The sequence below is a fragment of the Colobus angolensis genome, unplaced genomic scaffold, assembly GCF_000951035.1.
Source record: "Colobus angolensis palliatus isolate OR3802 unplaced genomic scaffold, Cang.pa_1.0 Scaffold269, whole genome shotgun sequence".
NCBI classification, from domain to species: domain Eukaryota; kingdom Metazoa; phylum Chordata; class Mammalia; order Primates; family Cercopithecidae; genus Colobus; species Colobus angolensis.
The window spans coordinates 1,468,354-1,483,331 of record NW_012115921.1 but is presented as its reverse complement, the minus strand read 5'-3'; the positions used below and the strand labels follow the sequence as shown (position 1 = coordinate 1,483,331).

The window sequence follows — 14,978 nt, the reverse complement described above, 5'->3', positions numbered from 1 at the left end:
AAAAAAAAAAAAAAAAAAAATAAGTGTTGCCTGGGTATAATGAAACAAAAGATATAGCTTTAGCTGGGAAAAAATTTCAAAACTCCCATAGAGTTTAAATTATACCTAGTGTTACAGCTCTTTTGGAATTTGTCTAGCAGGCTTTCTATTTTTTGCCAGAAAGCTCACTAATAAAAATTTAAAAATAAAAATAAAAGTTATACAAGTGACTTACAATAAGTTTAATTTAGCAAATATCAGTATTTTATGCTTCCCAGCAGTTATCTCAAACTTGTTTCATAACCTTCAGGTTTACATTGCAAATAACTAAAGACGGAGTCTGGTGAAACTGTTTTGACAATAAAAGAAGCCTTATCACTTTTTACTGAATGGCAGGAAAACACCAGAAGAGTTCTTTGTGATAGAGAAGAATATAATCAAGAACAGTCTTCAGAATCTTCACCTCCATCTGATTAGTCAGGAAATAGGTTCTCTGTTTAATTCTCTGGATTGCCTAGATTTTCTGTCAGCAAGAAGGGGTAAATTGTTTGAATAAATAAAGTACTTTTAGGTCCAAATGATTTACATCTTAATTTCCCTTTAATTAAAGCTGATTCTCAAAAGGATACTCAAGTTTCTGATTTATTTTTATCCTCTCAAAAAAGGGGAATTATATTATTTTTCTATGCTTCTTAAGGTTTACAGCTAATTAGAGTCAGGACATCACATATACACACTTAAAACAGTTAAGAAATAAGCAAATGTGTTGCCAACTATGAAGGTCATATGATCTCAGAGAAAGTCTTGGGAGTTGGTAGAAAGAGAATTTGAGTAAGTAGAGAAGCAGGCAGGCTAGCTTTCTATGTAGGAGGACTCCAACAAGCATGCTTTGTGGGAACTGTGGTAGGGACAGTGGCATGGGGATAACCAGAGTAGGTTCAGGGCAGTCCTCCCCAAAAAGCCAAACCAAGGAGTTTAGATATGGGGTGATAAGTAGTTTGCATCTCACTTTACGTTTTCCTGCACGTTTTGCCTAAGACAGTGTCCTGATGACAATGATGTTTTATGGGAAATTAGTCTATTGCCATATTAAAAATAACCTAAAGAAGGAGAGGCTTAACAAAAGTCTGGACCAGTAGTGGCTGTGGGAAAGGAAAAGAAACAATTTGAGCTAAGTAGGTATCAACAATACAAGTAGTGCTTTTATATTAAGTTAACATTCTCTTTGGTTTCATGACTTGTAGTACCTTCTCAAAAACAATTGTGAAAGGTGCCAAAAGGGCAGGGAAAATGACAATTGGACGGCAATATTTACTGAAGAAGAAGACAGGGACAATTGTGGAAGAAAGAGTAAATCGTCCTGGATGGAATGAAGATGATGATGTATCTGGTATGTGAGAACTTGAATTTCCTTCATTATTCAACTTTCTTATATGAATAAGAGACTAAGATGTAGTTGCACTTAAATTTTGATTCACAAAAACCTAGATCTCATGAGAAGATGGAAGCACTTACCAGCTTCTTAGAACTGGGGGAAAAATATTTTCCCAGTATTCCATTGTTCAGGTAATATTTTGTTAAATTATACCTCTTCTTTACTAAATCCATACAGCTAATTGGTCCTTTTTATGTGGGTCTCATTAAAGGAAGAAAGAAGAAAACCTCACTGCATGGGAAATTTAGGTATAGGGTAGTCCCCTGTATCTTATTCTTCTAGAATAAGAATTTAAGGTAAGGACATTGAACATTTCAAGTTGAAGATTTCAGTTTTTGGTAAGAACATTGTTGGTGCTTTTAATCAAAATGGGGGACCTAAGATGAAGGAATACTTAGGTCATAAGAAAAAATACTTGCTAAATATTTGAAAGAACAGCTACAATACCTCTGAGTGGGAAAAATAGAGGCAGAAAGCTAGTAGCAAAATGTCTGAGTGACTGTTTCCCATTCTTAACCCGGTATCAAATAGGCTATGGAATCAGCACTACAGAAAAGCTGATATAATGGAAGGCAGAATGCCATTACACCCTTTTTTTCCCTCAGGATCTTAGAATCAGTCACCAGTGGTTATGTAAGAACTACTACTACTAACAACAACATTTTTAAAAAGAAACCTCATCTTTAGAGAAAGCACTGGCTAACAGGTCTCCATTTTCAGTTGCTGGGATAAAGAAACTATGTGGGCTGGGCCCAGTGGCTCATGCCTATAATCCCAGCACTTTGGGAGGCTAAGGCAGGCAGATCACTTGAGGCCAGGAGTTCAAGACCAGCCTGGCCAACATGGCGAAACCCTGTCTCTACTAAAATAAAATTTTAGCCAGGCATGGTGGCATGCACCTGTAGTCCCAACTGCTCAGGAGGCTGAGGCATGAGAATTGCTTGAACTTGGGAGGTGAAGGTTGCAGTGAGCCGAGATGGCACCACTGCACTGCCGCCTGGGTCGGACAGAGCAAGACTCTGCCTCAAAAAAAAAAAAAAAAGAACCTATGTGGCTTTGTATGTATGTATGCATGCCCTGGGTGAGAATGTGTACCTACAAGCTTGCCTCTGGGGGCAGTGAAAATACTCACCATTACATTACTAAAATAACCATTTGTTGGAACCCTGATCTTTTCACAGTCGTATGTCAAGCCATAAAAATATTGTTGCTACCCATCACTATTGACTCTTCTAACTCAATTTTTTTATGTTTCATGGAACAAAACTTATTATTCTATGATAATTATTCTACTAAAAGACAAAATTATATAATGTTCTTTGCTCCTCTGAAAATAAAAGGCCAACACAGAATTGATACCTGATTATATTGCATTGTGAAGTTCACAAATTGAAACACAAATTGAAGTTCACAAATTGAAACACAGCTGTTGATTTTCTGCTTTTTTAAAATATATTTTAGTGAAAGAGGGCCATATCTTTGCCTGCACATTAGTACTTTGAGTACATTTTCAAAAACTTTGAAAGCTTGATTTGATGTCTCTTACTTTCAAAATAAATAAGGAAGTAAATTAGGACAGTTTTTAACATGGAATTTGTTTTTTTTGTTTTTTTTTTTTTTCAGTTAGAACATGCAGTACCAATTAGGAATGTCCTTTTTTAAAAAAAAGCCTCCCTAAAATATTTGATTATTGAGTAAATTCTTCCACATCTAAAATCGTAAAGGATTCTGTAACCTGTGATTGTAAAACTGTGAGGGGGTTTCCCACGTACACCACATCCTCTAACAAAAATATTTCCAGGAAAAAAGTGTAACTTCTTTATACCTCTCTGAGGAAATACAGTTCTTTTTCCCTCTAATGAACTTCTGGTTAATCCAGAAATTTCTAATAAAAGTTTATGGTCTGAAAAGTAAACTGAAATCTGGATGATGAGCTTGTATAGTGATTATACGAAAGATAAATTTTACTGATGGGTTAGCCTCTGACAAACTTTGGGTGTTTTTATAGAATCCTAAATGGAAATCACTGCAATTTGACAATAAGCAAGCCTGCGTGAAACAGAACAGTGTAGGTAATGAATTCAAAATTATATTGTTTTTAGAAATTATTTAAATGGTATTATTTTCCTGACGTTTTTTAGTTGAATTACTGATATTTTATTTCTTGACTATTCATTACACTTTTAATTTATGTTTATTTAAGTGTGATCCCTCACAGAAGTTATATGATTTAATTTGTGATATACATAATACTTGTCATCCTAATATAAACCTGTCTTGGTGTAAGGGTCTTCTTTAAAAGGAAGTGGAATTTTTTGGGTTTTTTGGTTTGTTTGTTTGTTTGTTTGTTTGTTTTTGAGACAGAGTCTTGCTCGGTTGCCCAGGCTGGAGTGCTGTGGCACAGTCTCAGCTCACTGTAACCTCCGCCTCCCGGGTTCCAGTGATTATCCTGCCTCAGCCTCCCGAGTAGCTGGGATTACAGGTGACTGCCACCACGCCAGGCTAACTTTTTGTAGTTTTAGTAGAGATGAGATTTTACCATGTTGGTCAGGCTGGTCTCAAACTCCTGACCTCGTGATCCGCCCGCCTCAGCCTCCCAAAGTGCTGGGATTACAGGTTTGAGCCACCATGCCCAGCCCAAAAGGAAGTTTTTAATCCTGTGCTTTGAGCTAATCATTTCTTCAATATCTATCTCTACCATCCCAGTTTCAGATGAGAGTGAGCTCCCCACAAGTACCACCCTGAAGGCCTCCGAGAAGTCTACAATGGAACAGTTGGTGGAAAAGGCTTGTTTCAGAGATTATCAGCGTTTAGGTTTAGGAACCATAAGTGGCAGCTCTTCCCGTTCAAGACCCGAGTATTTTCGAATTACTGCCTCCAACAGGATGTATTCACTCTGCCGGAGGTAAGTGTGTCAGTGGGCTCCAAAAAGAGGTCTTCTTTCCTTTCTTCTGATTTGAATCTTTTTTTTTTTTTTTTTTTTTTTGAGACGGAGTCTTGCTCTGTTGCCCAGGCTGGAGTGCAGTGGCCGGATCTCAGCTCACTGCAACCTCCGCCTCCCCGGTTTACGCCATTCTCCTGCCTCAGCCTCCCGAGTAGCTGGGACCACAGGTGACTGCCACCACGCCAGGCTAACTTTTTGTAGTTTTAGTAGAGATGAGATTTTACCATGTTGGTCAGGCTGGTCTCAATCTCCTGACCTCGTGATCCACCCGTCTTGGCCTCCCAAAGTGCTGGGATTACAGGCTTGAGCCACCGCGCCCGGCGATTTGAATCTTTGATAGGCCATTTGCATCCATAGCCCTGAGATAGATAAAAATGCCTGAAAATAAGAACAGGGTTTCCAGGATATGAGCAAGCATCTCATTGGCATTTTTGGAACAATTACCTTACTGAAAGTACCTCCAGTAGGTAAGAAGGAGAAAGGTAAACTACTCGCCCCTCTATGAATTTCTCTTGTCTCTCTCTTCCCAGTTTGCTTCTTTTCTAGCATGACTAAAGATAACTTGAAGAACAGGATTTTCCCAGGCCAATAGAAGACATGAAAGTCTTTTGTAGACTGGGGAGCCACAAACTCTTTCTATAAAGGGTCAATTGGTAAATATTTTCAGTTTATGAGCCATAGAGTCTCTTGTTGCAACTATTCAGCTGTGCCGCAAAAGCAGCCACAGAGAGTAAGGAAATGAGTGGGCATGGCCATTTGTGACCCACAGGCTATAATTTGCTGACCCAGGTGTAGGCAAGGGTTTCTTATGCCATCTAACTGGAATGTTTTCAAGGGAATATTACTTAAAGGATGTAAATAAAGAGACATTTTCTTTTTCCTGTTCTTGTCATCTCTCACTGTTTTTCAAATATTTTGAGCCTTATTCCATGCTTTACTATATGTAAATATATATTTTCTAAAATTACGTTTTCAGCATTCACAAATTTAGTCATTTTCATCTCTAGGTAAGTTGTTTTCTTTGCATTTATAAATTCCTGCTTAAACAGCTCTGAAAGCACTTTGTAAATTGTAAGCTTTGTACATATTTTAGAAGTTGTCTTAATGTTACTGTTGGTTTCAACCCTGTTGCTCTTAAAGATAGATATGTCATTTTAAATGACAATTTAAGTTTACAAATATTAATATGAAACTTGAGAAACAAGTTGGGAATATAGTTTTGAGATTGTGGCCAAATAAACATTTTGAATGAAGTTCTGAAAAATTGGGACTCTGAGTATGCAGTAATTTTTCTGGAATTCTCTGTCATTCTAACTAAATGTTCTCTGAAGATAAGTCATGTTGTTGGAGTGTGATGTCCTGCTGTTTGGAAAGTTTGCTATCAAAATTATGCCAGCCATTGAGAAAACAGACTCATTTATCATTCCAATCTGTCAGAAGTAAAATAAAATTTTAGTAGATGACTTATTAGAACACTGTTTATAAAGCATTTATGGTGGTAAAAAGTAATATATATCCATTAAGTTTTAGCAGGAAGGAAATGGAATAAAAAATAATCCAAAAGAAGGCAAGAAAGGAAAAAAAAAAGGGGGGACATAGAACAAATGGAATAAATAACAAGTACTAAGATGGTAGATTTAAATTCAAATATATCCATAATTGCATTAATTATTAATTGACTAAATGTTCCAATTCAAAGAAAGAGATCAGGGTTTGCTTTAAAAAAAAAAAAAAAAGTGGGCGCAGTGGCTCATGCCTGTGATCCCAGTACTTTGGGAGGCCAAGACGGGTGGATCACAAGGTCAAGAGATGGAGACCATCCTGGCCAACATGTATCTACTAAAAATACAAAAATTAGCTGGGCATGGTAGTGCACACCTGTAGTCCCAGCTACTTGGGAGGCTGAGGCAGGAGAATCACTTGAACCCTGGAGGCGGAGGTTACAGTGAGCTGAGATCATGCCACTGCACTCCAGCCTGGTGACAGAGCAACACTCTGTCTCAAAAAAAAAAAAAAAGCTTTCTGCTGCTTTTAAGGGACAAATCTAGTATGCAAGTATGTAAAAAGGTAGAAAGTAAAAGGATAGAAAAAATATACCACACAAAACTAACTTTAAAAAAGTTGTTGTCACTATATGAATATCAAAGTAGACTTTAAAAGCAATAAGAAAGGATGGTTCATAATGACAAAAGGTTTATTTTACACACAGTAATTCATTAAGACCAAATGGAGTTTATTATAGGAATAGAGTACTGGTTTGACATCTGAAAATCAGTGTAATTTACCACATTAACAGAATTAAAAAGAAGTTTATTATATAAAGAAAAGCATTTTGGAAATGCAAAGTACACTTATGAGTTTTATTTATGTGAATTTATGTATGTAAATTCTGTATTTTTTGTCACATTTATGACTTTTAGAAAAAAGCTCTCACCAAAATAGAGTAAGAATGAGCTCCCCATGAGTAGCGCCCCGAAGGCCTCAGAGGCGTCTGCAGTGGAACAGTGGGTAGCTCCTTAATCTTCTGTCTTAAAAATTCTACAAGGAAATTACTTATCTTAAAAATAAATAAAATATTAAAAGCTTTTTCTCTGAAATCCGGACAAGGATGCCCATTATCACCATTTCTATTCAGTGTTGTACTAGAGGTCTTAGGTAGTGCAGACAGACTAGAAAAGTAATAAAAGGTATAAAGATTGAAAAGAAATAAAACTGCCATTACTCACAGATAACCAAAATGCACATGTAGAAAATCTGAAGGAATCTACTCATAAACTTTTAAAATTATTAAGTGGACTTAGTACAGGGTCACTGATAAGGTCACTAGTACAAAGTCATTTACAATAATTAGTCGTATATATACTAAAAACATTATTACAAAATGAAATTTTCAAAAAGTGGTGCTGTTTTGGTACTATTCCCACTATTTACAGTAGCACTAGAAAACATTACTGAGGGATGAATCTAATAACCTGTGCAAGATCTCTACATGGAATACTTAAAACAATATTGAAGATCATTGAAGAGCTAAATAAGTAGACATTTCAGGTTCGTAGATTAGAATATTCAATATTCTAAAACTGAATTTTCCTGAAATTGTTCTATAGAATCAACAGAGTCCCAATCTCAGCAAAATGTTAATGGAAACTGAAAAGGTAATTCTCAGAGTTACATAAAAATGCAGAAGACAAAAAGTAGCCAAGTATTACAGAATAATACTATAGGATGTCAAGACTTTTTATAAAGCTACAGTAATTAAGACAGTATAGGATTGACACAAGAATGAACAAATTGACCAGTGGAGCAAAATAGGTAATATATTAAACAGAAATACCCCAACATATGTGGATACTTGATTTAAGATAAAAATAACACAAGAGTAGTGGATAGAAGATGTTTTTTTCAATAAAGGATGCTGGGAAAAATTAATCTTGACCTCTACCTTATACCATTTACAAAAGTTAATTCCCGTTGACATATAGATCTATATGTAAAAGGTTAAAACAATAGGTTTGTTATTAAGGTTAAAACAAACTTAATAAAGCTTCTAGAAGATAAGAGAATGTCTTCATGACCTTGAAGTATAGGGAAAGATTTCTTGGGATGGGAAAAACATTATCTATAAAGTAAAAAATTAATAAATGTAGAACTTCTGTATATCAGGAGATAACATCAAGAGAGTAAAAAGGACTGTAAATTGGTTAATAACTTTGGAAAGTTGTCTAGTGCTATCTAAACATTTAAACATCTACTGAACATATTCATAACCTATTACCTAGAAATTTTCCTCTTAGGTGGAGTAGAATTTCTAACAGAAATACATATGTGCTCCCAAAAGACATCTACAAGAATGTTCATGGCAACATTCTTAATAATTAAAAAAACTAGAAACTACTCAAAATCAACAAGAGAGTAAATAAATGGTATTATACTCACACAGTGAAATACTATACAGTAATGAAAATGAACAAACTACATGTGAGTACAATAACACGCATAGATCTCATAAACATGATATTGAGCAAAAGAAGGCAAACATGAAAGAATAAACTCTGTTGATTCCCTTTATCTAGAATTCAAAAAGAAGTGAAACTCATCCACATTGTTAGCATTCAGGATAGTAGTAATCTTTTTATTTATTTTTTTTTTTTTTGAGACACGGTCTTGCTCTGTCTCCCAGGCTGGAGTGCAGTGATGCGATTCCAATTCACTGCAGCCTCAATCTCCCTGGCTCAGGCGATCCTTCCATTTCAGCCTTCTAAGTAGCTGGGACTAGGCGCATGCCACCAAATCAGGCTAATTTTCTTTTTATTTTATTAATTTTTGTAGAGAAGAGGTCTCATTATGTTGCCCAGGCTGGTCTCGAACTCCTAGGCTCAAGCAATCCTCCCAGCTCAGCCTCCCAAGTGCTGGGATTACAGGTGTAAGCCACCGTGCCAGGCAGGATAGTGGTAATCTTTAAGAAGGAGGAAGAAATAGTGACTGGGAGGAAATACTAGATCTTGGATGCTTGTAGTGGTCCATTTCTTGACCTAGGTGGTAGTGATATCACCTAGATTTTGAGCATTTGTATGTGAATTATGCTTGAATTAAAAAGTTTCCACAACATCTTCTGAAGCCTAGTCTACCTCTTGAGAGTTAACTGTAGAGCCCAGAGCTGAAGCCTCTGAGTAGTGGGTTAGGATGGGAAATTGGTATCTTTCATTATGAAATGAGACTGGTACTGAGAGTAGCTTCTATTGGTCTTTAGGCTTCACACTATTTGCCCCAGCACTAGGGGCTATCCAGCTGTCATGCAAGCCCATGTCAGGAAGCAGGAGAGAGTCGTAGATCTTGTATGTAACAGAACATGGTCTGTGTGTAGTGCTCATTCACAGTGCAAGGAGATGGCCCACTACAGGGGGCAGGGAGTGAAGGAGTGTACTCTTTCTTTACCAGTTATTGAAGTAGCTCCTGGAGCCATTAAACATTACTCCCTTATCTAATACACACTGTATCTTGAAACAAGTTGGGAAAAACTGATATTCAGGTGGAGATAGAGGGTCCTAATCATGGAACTGCCTTTTCAGTCTTCATGAGTGACTATGTCTGTAGCTTGGTCTTTTCATCAGTTTGTGGTATTAGAAAAATTCAGGTCACAACTTCCTAGAGCACCAAAGCCCTAGGCTTTCCGAATGCTTATAAGGTATCATTGGTTAAGTATGGGAAGTTAATTTGGCATTCAGTAAAGTAGTTGAAGGTTATGATTTATGTGACCATAAACTGATTTCCTCTCCCTCCTCTCAGCACTGGTTCTTATCAAGATAAGGGATAAGAAGTTTTGGAAATGGATAGTGGTGGTAGTTGCACAACATTGGGAATGTACTAAATGCCACTGGTTTGTACACATAAAAAAGGATAGCATGAATCCCAGCACTTCGGGAGGCCAAGGTGGGCGGAGCACCTAAAGTCAGGAGTCCGAGACCAGCCTGACCAACATGGAGAAACCCCATCTCTACCAAAAATACAAAATGAGCCGGGTTTGGTGGCACATATCTGTAATCCCGGCTACTCAGAAGGCTGAGGCAGGAGAATTGCCTGAACCCGGGAGGCGGAGGTTGCGGTGAGCCGAGATCGCACCACTGCACTCCAGCCTAGGCATAAAGAGCGAAACTCTGTCTCAAAAAATAAATAAAAAATAAAATAAATAAATAAGGATACCATGGGCCGGGCACAGTGGCTCACGCCTGTAATCCCAGCACTTTGGGAGGCCGAGGCATGTGGATCACCTGAGGTTGGGAGTTCGAGACCAGCCTGACCAACATGGAGAAACGTCTCTGCTGAAAATACAAAATTAGCCAGGCATGGTGGCACATGCCTGTAATCCCAGCTACTCAGGAGGCTGAGGCAGGAGAATTGCTTGAACCCTGGAGGCAGAGGTTGCAGTGAGCCGAAATCGTGCCATTGCACTCCAGCCTGGGCGACAGAGTGAAATTCCGTCTCAAAAAAAGGATAGCATGGCAAATTTTATGTTAGGTATATTTTACCAAAATTTAAAAATCACCAGGCGGGTGTGGTGGCTCATGCCTGTAATCCCAGCACTTTGGGAGGCTGGGGCGGGCTGATCATGAGGTCAGGAGACCGAGACCATCCTGGTCAACACGGTGAAACCCCGTCTCTACTAAAAATAAAAAAAATTAGCCAGGTGTGGTTGCAGGTGCCTGTAGTCCCAGCTATTCAGGAGGCTGAGGCAGGAGAATGGCGAACCCGGGAGGTCGAGCTTGCAGTGAGCCGAGATCGCGCCAATGCACTCCAGCCTGGGTGACAGAGCAAGACTACATCTTAAAAAAAAAAAAAAAAAAAAATCACCAAAAAAAAGATATAGGCTTAGTGGTGAGGAGGTTATAAATATAAAATCTGTTTAGTGTAGTATTTCTAAGTAAACTAAAAAAGGAAATGACTCTGAAACCTGCCTATCTTCTTGCATTTATTAATCTGTATGTATTCTTAAATGTTATTTTCCCAGCATCATATCCTGTAACTTTATAAGCTAATATTTTGAAGTAAGTATCAACATGTAGTGTTATTAACTATTTAAACTCATTTGACATTTGAACATATTGTTCTCATGCCAAAAATAATTTGGTTTTGGTTTTTAGCCTTTCACCATCTCAGGCAGTCTAATATTGGCATGCTCTATTCTCTGATGTCATCTCAGTGATCTGTGAATTGTTGACAGTTTGACTTGTCATTCTCATGTGGTTGACATTAATCCGGTAATCTTACAATCTTTATTTCAAGTTGTGGAAAAGTAATGTATAAGGCAAGTTCAACAGAGGCCTTTTAAAGAATTCTACATAATATTTTTATTTTCTAAACTTATTCAGCAGAAGTCTGCAATATCAGTGAAAGGGGCTTTTTCCAAAAAAGACTACAGATCAGTGGATGAGTTAGCTATTTTCACCATCTAGGGATTTTCTTCTCAATCCCTGAAGAATTCAGGAGTTGAAACTAAGTTCCATATTTGAAATATGTTGACCAGGCACAGTGGCTTATGCCCATAATCCCAGCACTTTGGGAGGCTGAGGAAGGAGGATCACTTGAGCCCAAAAATTTGAGACCAGCTTGGACGACAAAGTGAGACCCTGTCTCTACAAAAAAAAAATTTAAATTAAAAAAGAAAAGAAATATATCTTACCCTTCAACTAATATGTTTCTGAATCTTAGAAAATTACTATGATATTAATATTCAATTTCTTATATTCTCTCTCTCCCTCTTCTCTCATTTCTTTCCCCTTCTCTTCCCCTCTGCTCCTTCCCCCAATCATTCTCTTCTCCCTTCTGTGTCTCTGAAGCTATCCTGGCCTTTTAGTTGTACCTCAAGCTGTACAGGACAGTAGTTTACCGAGAGTAGCTCGCTGCTATCGACACAATCGCCTGCCTGTTGTGTGTTGGAAGAACTCAAGAAGTGGTACTCTGCTCCTCCGATCTGGAGGATTCCATGGGAAGGGAGTCGTTGGTCTTTTCAAATCTCAAAACTCCCCTCAGGCCGGTAAGCATCTGTCTATAACACAATTACCACCCATTCACATAAGGGTATTACTAAAAATAAAGGAAGTAAAATCTGGGAATGGAACCTTTTCATCAAGTCTTGTCTCACACACGAACTTTTCCATTTTGCTACATACATGTACAGCTTAAACAAGAACTATACTAGGTAGTGTGAGGCTCCACATTGAATTTGACATCTTAATATGTCTGGTCTGTACTTGGATTTTAATAGAAATTAATATAATAAAGTCTTTGGTCCTAGGCAATTTTCATTCCAGCAAACCAGAGTATCCACAGATGGAAACTAGGTTATACCAATCTTTTTTCTTCTGGGAAGCATCCAAATACATTTAACAACTTCAGAGGCAAGACGAGATTCTGTGCCATATGATATGAGATATCCATCCTCATACTTACAAGTCATATGTACAAACTAATGACTGCAAATGCTGCTTCAGGGGCTTTCAAGCAAAGAGGTTTTTAGGAAGCTAGCGAAATAATATGTACAGCTGCCCCGTATTCTGAGGATACTTGTGAGTACCATGTCTGAGGTCTTGAAGTCAGGAGCTGTATTTTGCTGACCTTTCTCATAGCTTCTGCCTCATAATAGATACTCAAAAAAAATGAAACAGTGGGCCACTAAGATATCAGATCCAATTTAGGGATGGCTGCATTCTTCCACCTTTGGAAATGAAGTAAACTCAGAATCTGATTCATCAGGTACAACCATGTGCTTTTTGAAAGTCAGCCAATGTTTTGATCATTAGGTTGACTGAGGGCAGCCTTCCACCTGCCTTGGAGTCTCACTATTGGTGTAACGGAAGGCAATTGACTTTTTACTGTTTCTCCTGTGAAACACTGTGTGCTCCCAAGCCACCTGGTGGGTATATTAGAACATAAGAAGGGGCCAGGTGCAATGGCTCATGCCTGTAGTCCCAGCTACTTGGAAGGCCAAGGTGGGAGGATTGCTTGCGCCAAGACCAGCCTGGGCAACATGGCAAAACCCCATATCTACAAAAAAGTACAAAAATTAGCCCGGCATGGTGGCATGCACCTGAGTCCCAGCTATTCCAGAGGCCGAGGTGGGAGAATCGTTTGAGCCCATGAGGTAAATGCTATAGTGAGCCACAGTTGTACCACTGCACTCCAGCCTGAAAGAATGAGACCCTGTCTCAAAAAAATGAAATAAAATAATAATAAAATAGAACACAAGCGTATATAAGTTATGTAAAATGAGTGAATGACGTTAGGAGCACCAATAAGTGAATCGCTAAGCTTTTAGTTGGAAAACAATTGAAACTTATTCCACTGGCTGCTGATTTTTTTTTATTTAATTTAAATTTACTGTATTTCATATTCAACTCACACCTTTACTCACAACTAATATCTTTTTTTGTTTGTTTTGTTTTTGTTTTGAGACAGAGTCTCGCTCTGTCGCCCAAGCTAGAGTGCAATGGCACGATCCTGGCTCACTGCAACCTCCGCCTCCCAGGTTAAAGCGATTCTCCCACCTCAGCCTCCCAAGTAGCTGGGATTACAGGCGCCCACCACTACGCCTGGCTAATTTTTGTATTTTTAGTAGAGACAGGGTTTCACCATGTTTGTCAGGCTGGTATCGGACTCCTGACCTCAGGCGGTCTGCCCGCCTCGGCCTCCCAAAGTGCTGAGATTACAGATGTGAGCCACCGCACCCTGCCGACAACTAGTATCTTTGAAATTGCAATGCATCTTACAGTTGATGTGATCAGAAAGAATAGTGTCATAGTTTAAATGGCAGTGTTTTTTATTGATAAACAATGTTTATTCTTAGACAATAAAATAACAGTGCATCTTAGAATTGATGACATATTAAAGTTGATAAAATACAATAATGCTAATTATTTATTTTCTATTCAGGTTGTAAGAAAATTTATGAGTACCTGTTGTCCTTGTAGTGAGTCCATCCCCTATTCCTCTTTTAAAATGTCTGGGCCGATTTCAGTGATTCTGTTTTGTTTCACCCAAACCAGGCTCATATGCCCATCAGCCCAGAATTGCTCTCACAATTGTGTATACTTTTTGCTCCTCGTTTAGACGGACCAGGGATTGGCAGTAGATGCTCCTGTCTTCTCCCCATGTTCTTCCACTCTTCCCTCTACAAATCCTTATAGGCTCATGTCCCCTGGTGGGACTATGTGGCAAATTATTGAAATAAAATTACTGATATTGGAAAGTTCTTAACTCTACCCATTCTGGGATGTCAAAGGAACACACTCCCAAACAATAACCTGGTAAGGATGGTTGGGGGATATCATCAAGGAGTTGTTGTTTGTAAATCTTCATTTTAAGTTGCTTGGATAATGAGAAGCTATGCCCTGTGCTTTCAAGCCCAATCTATGCTTGGAAGGATAGCCCTGTGCTGGTTTTCCAGACCTGGGCTCTTTCTGGAAGGATAATGAGGCAATCAAGAAGTAGGTATGGTAAAACCAGCATTACAATGGAGGATTAGCCATTTAATATACTGGCAATCTAAGTGGGGCTGGTTTCTATATTTGGGTGTGTTAACTTGTAGACTATATAGAGAAAAATAAGCATAGATAGATAGATAGATAGATAACTTGTTAATACAGAGACAGTTTATTTTATTCAATATATTTTCCTTTTATAGCTCCTACCTCCTCTTTAGAATCTTCCAGTAGCATAGAACAAGAGAAATACTTGCAAGCCTTACTGAATGCTGTTTCTGTCCATCAGAAACTCAGAGGCAACAGCACTCTTACTGTCAGACCAGCCTTTGCTCTATCTCCAGGTAAGACTTGATAATCCTTTTCTTATTGACAGCTTCTAATGAAAGGTCAGTTCTGTTCCCAGGGTTATTTGTACTGTTGTTTGTTATTTGTACTATTCCTTCACCAAGACTTCTTAAAAGTTTTACCCAGAAGGATTATAAGTTTAACTCCTTTTACTTAAAAATCTACTACTATTAATGTCTAGTAAATAGTAACTAACTTTAGAGATTCAGTTTTTTCTTTTTTTTATTTTTTAGAGATGGGGTCTCACTATGTTGCCCAGTCTGGTCTCTAACTCCTGGGCTCAAGCAGTCTTCCCGCC

At 38.1% G+C, this 14,978-nt stretch overlaps 1 protein-coding gene across 1 annotated transcript in view; it reads left to right on the top strand.

Moving 5' to 3' along the window:
- SBF2 (SET binding factor 2) overlaps window positions 1-14,978 on the top strand; it is a 549,657-nt gene that overhangs the window by 482,048 nt on the left and 52,631 nt on the right. The window contains exons 25-28 of the mRNA XM_011947619.1: window positions 1,224-1,369; window positions 4,121-4,319; window positions 11,693-11,889; window positions 14,536-14,676. Coding sequence (XP_011803009.1) covers window positions 1,224-1,369; window positions 4,121-4,319; window positions 11,693-11,889; window positions 14,536-14,676 — 683 coding nt within the window. The remainder of the gene's footprint in view (window positions 1-1,223; window positions 1,370-4,120; window positions 4,320-11,692; window positions 11,890-14,535; window positions 14,677-14,978) is intronic.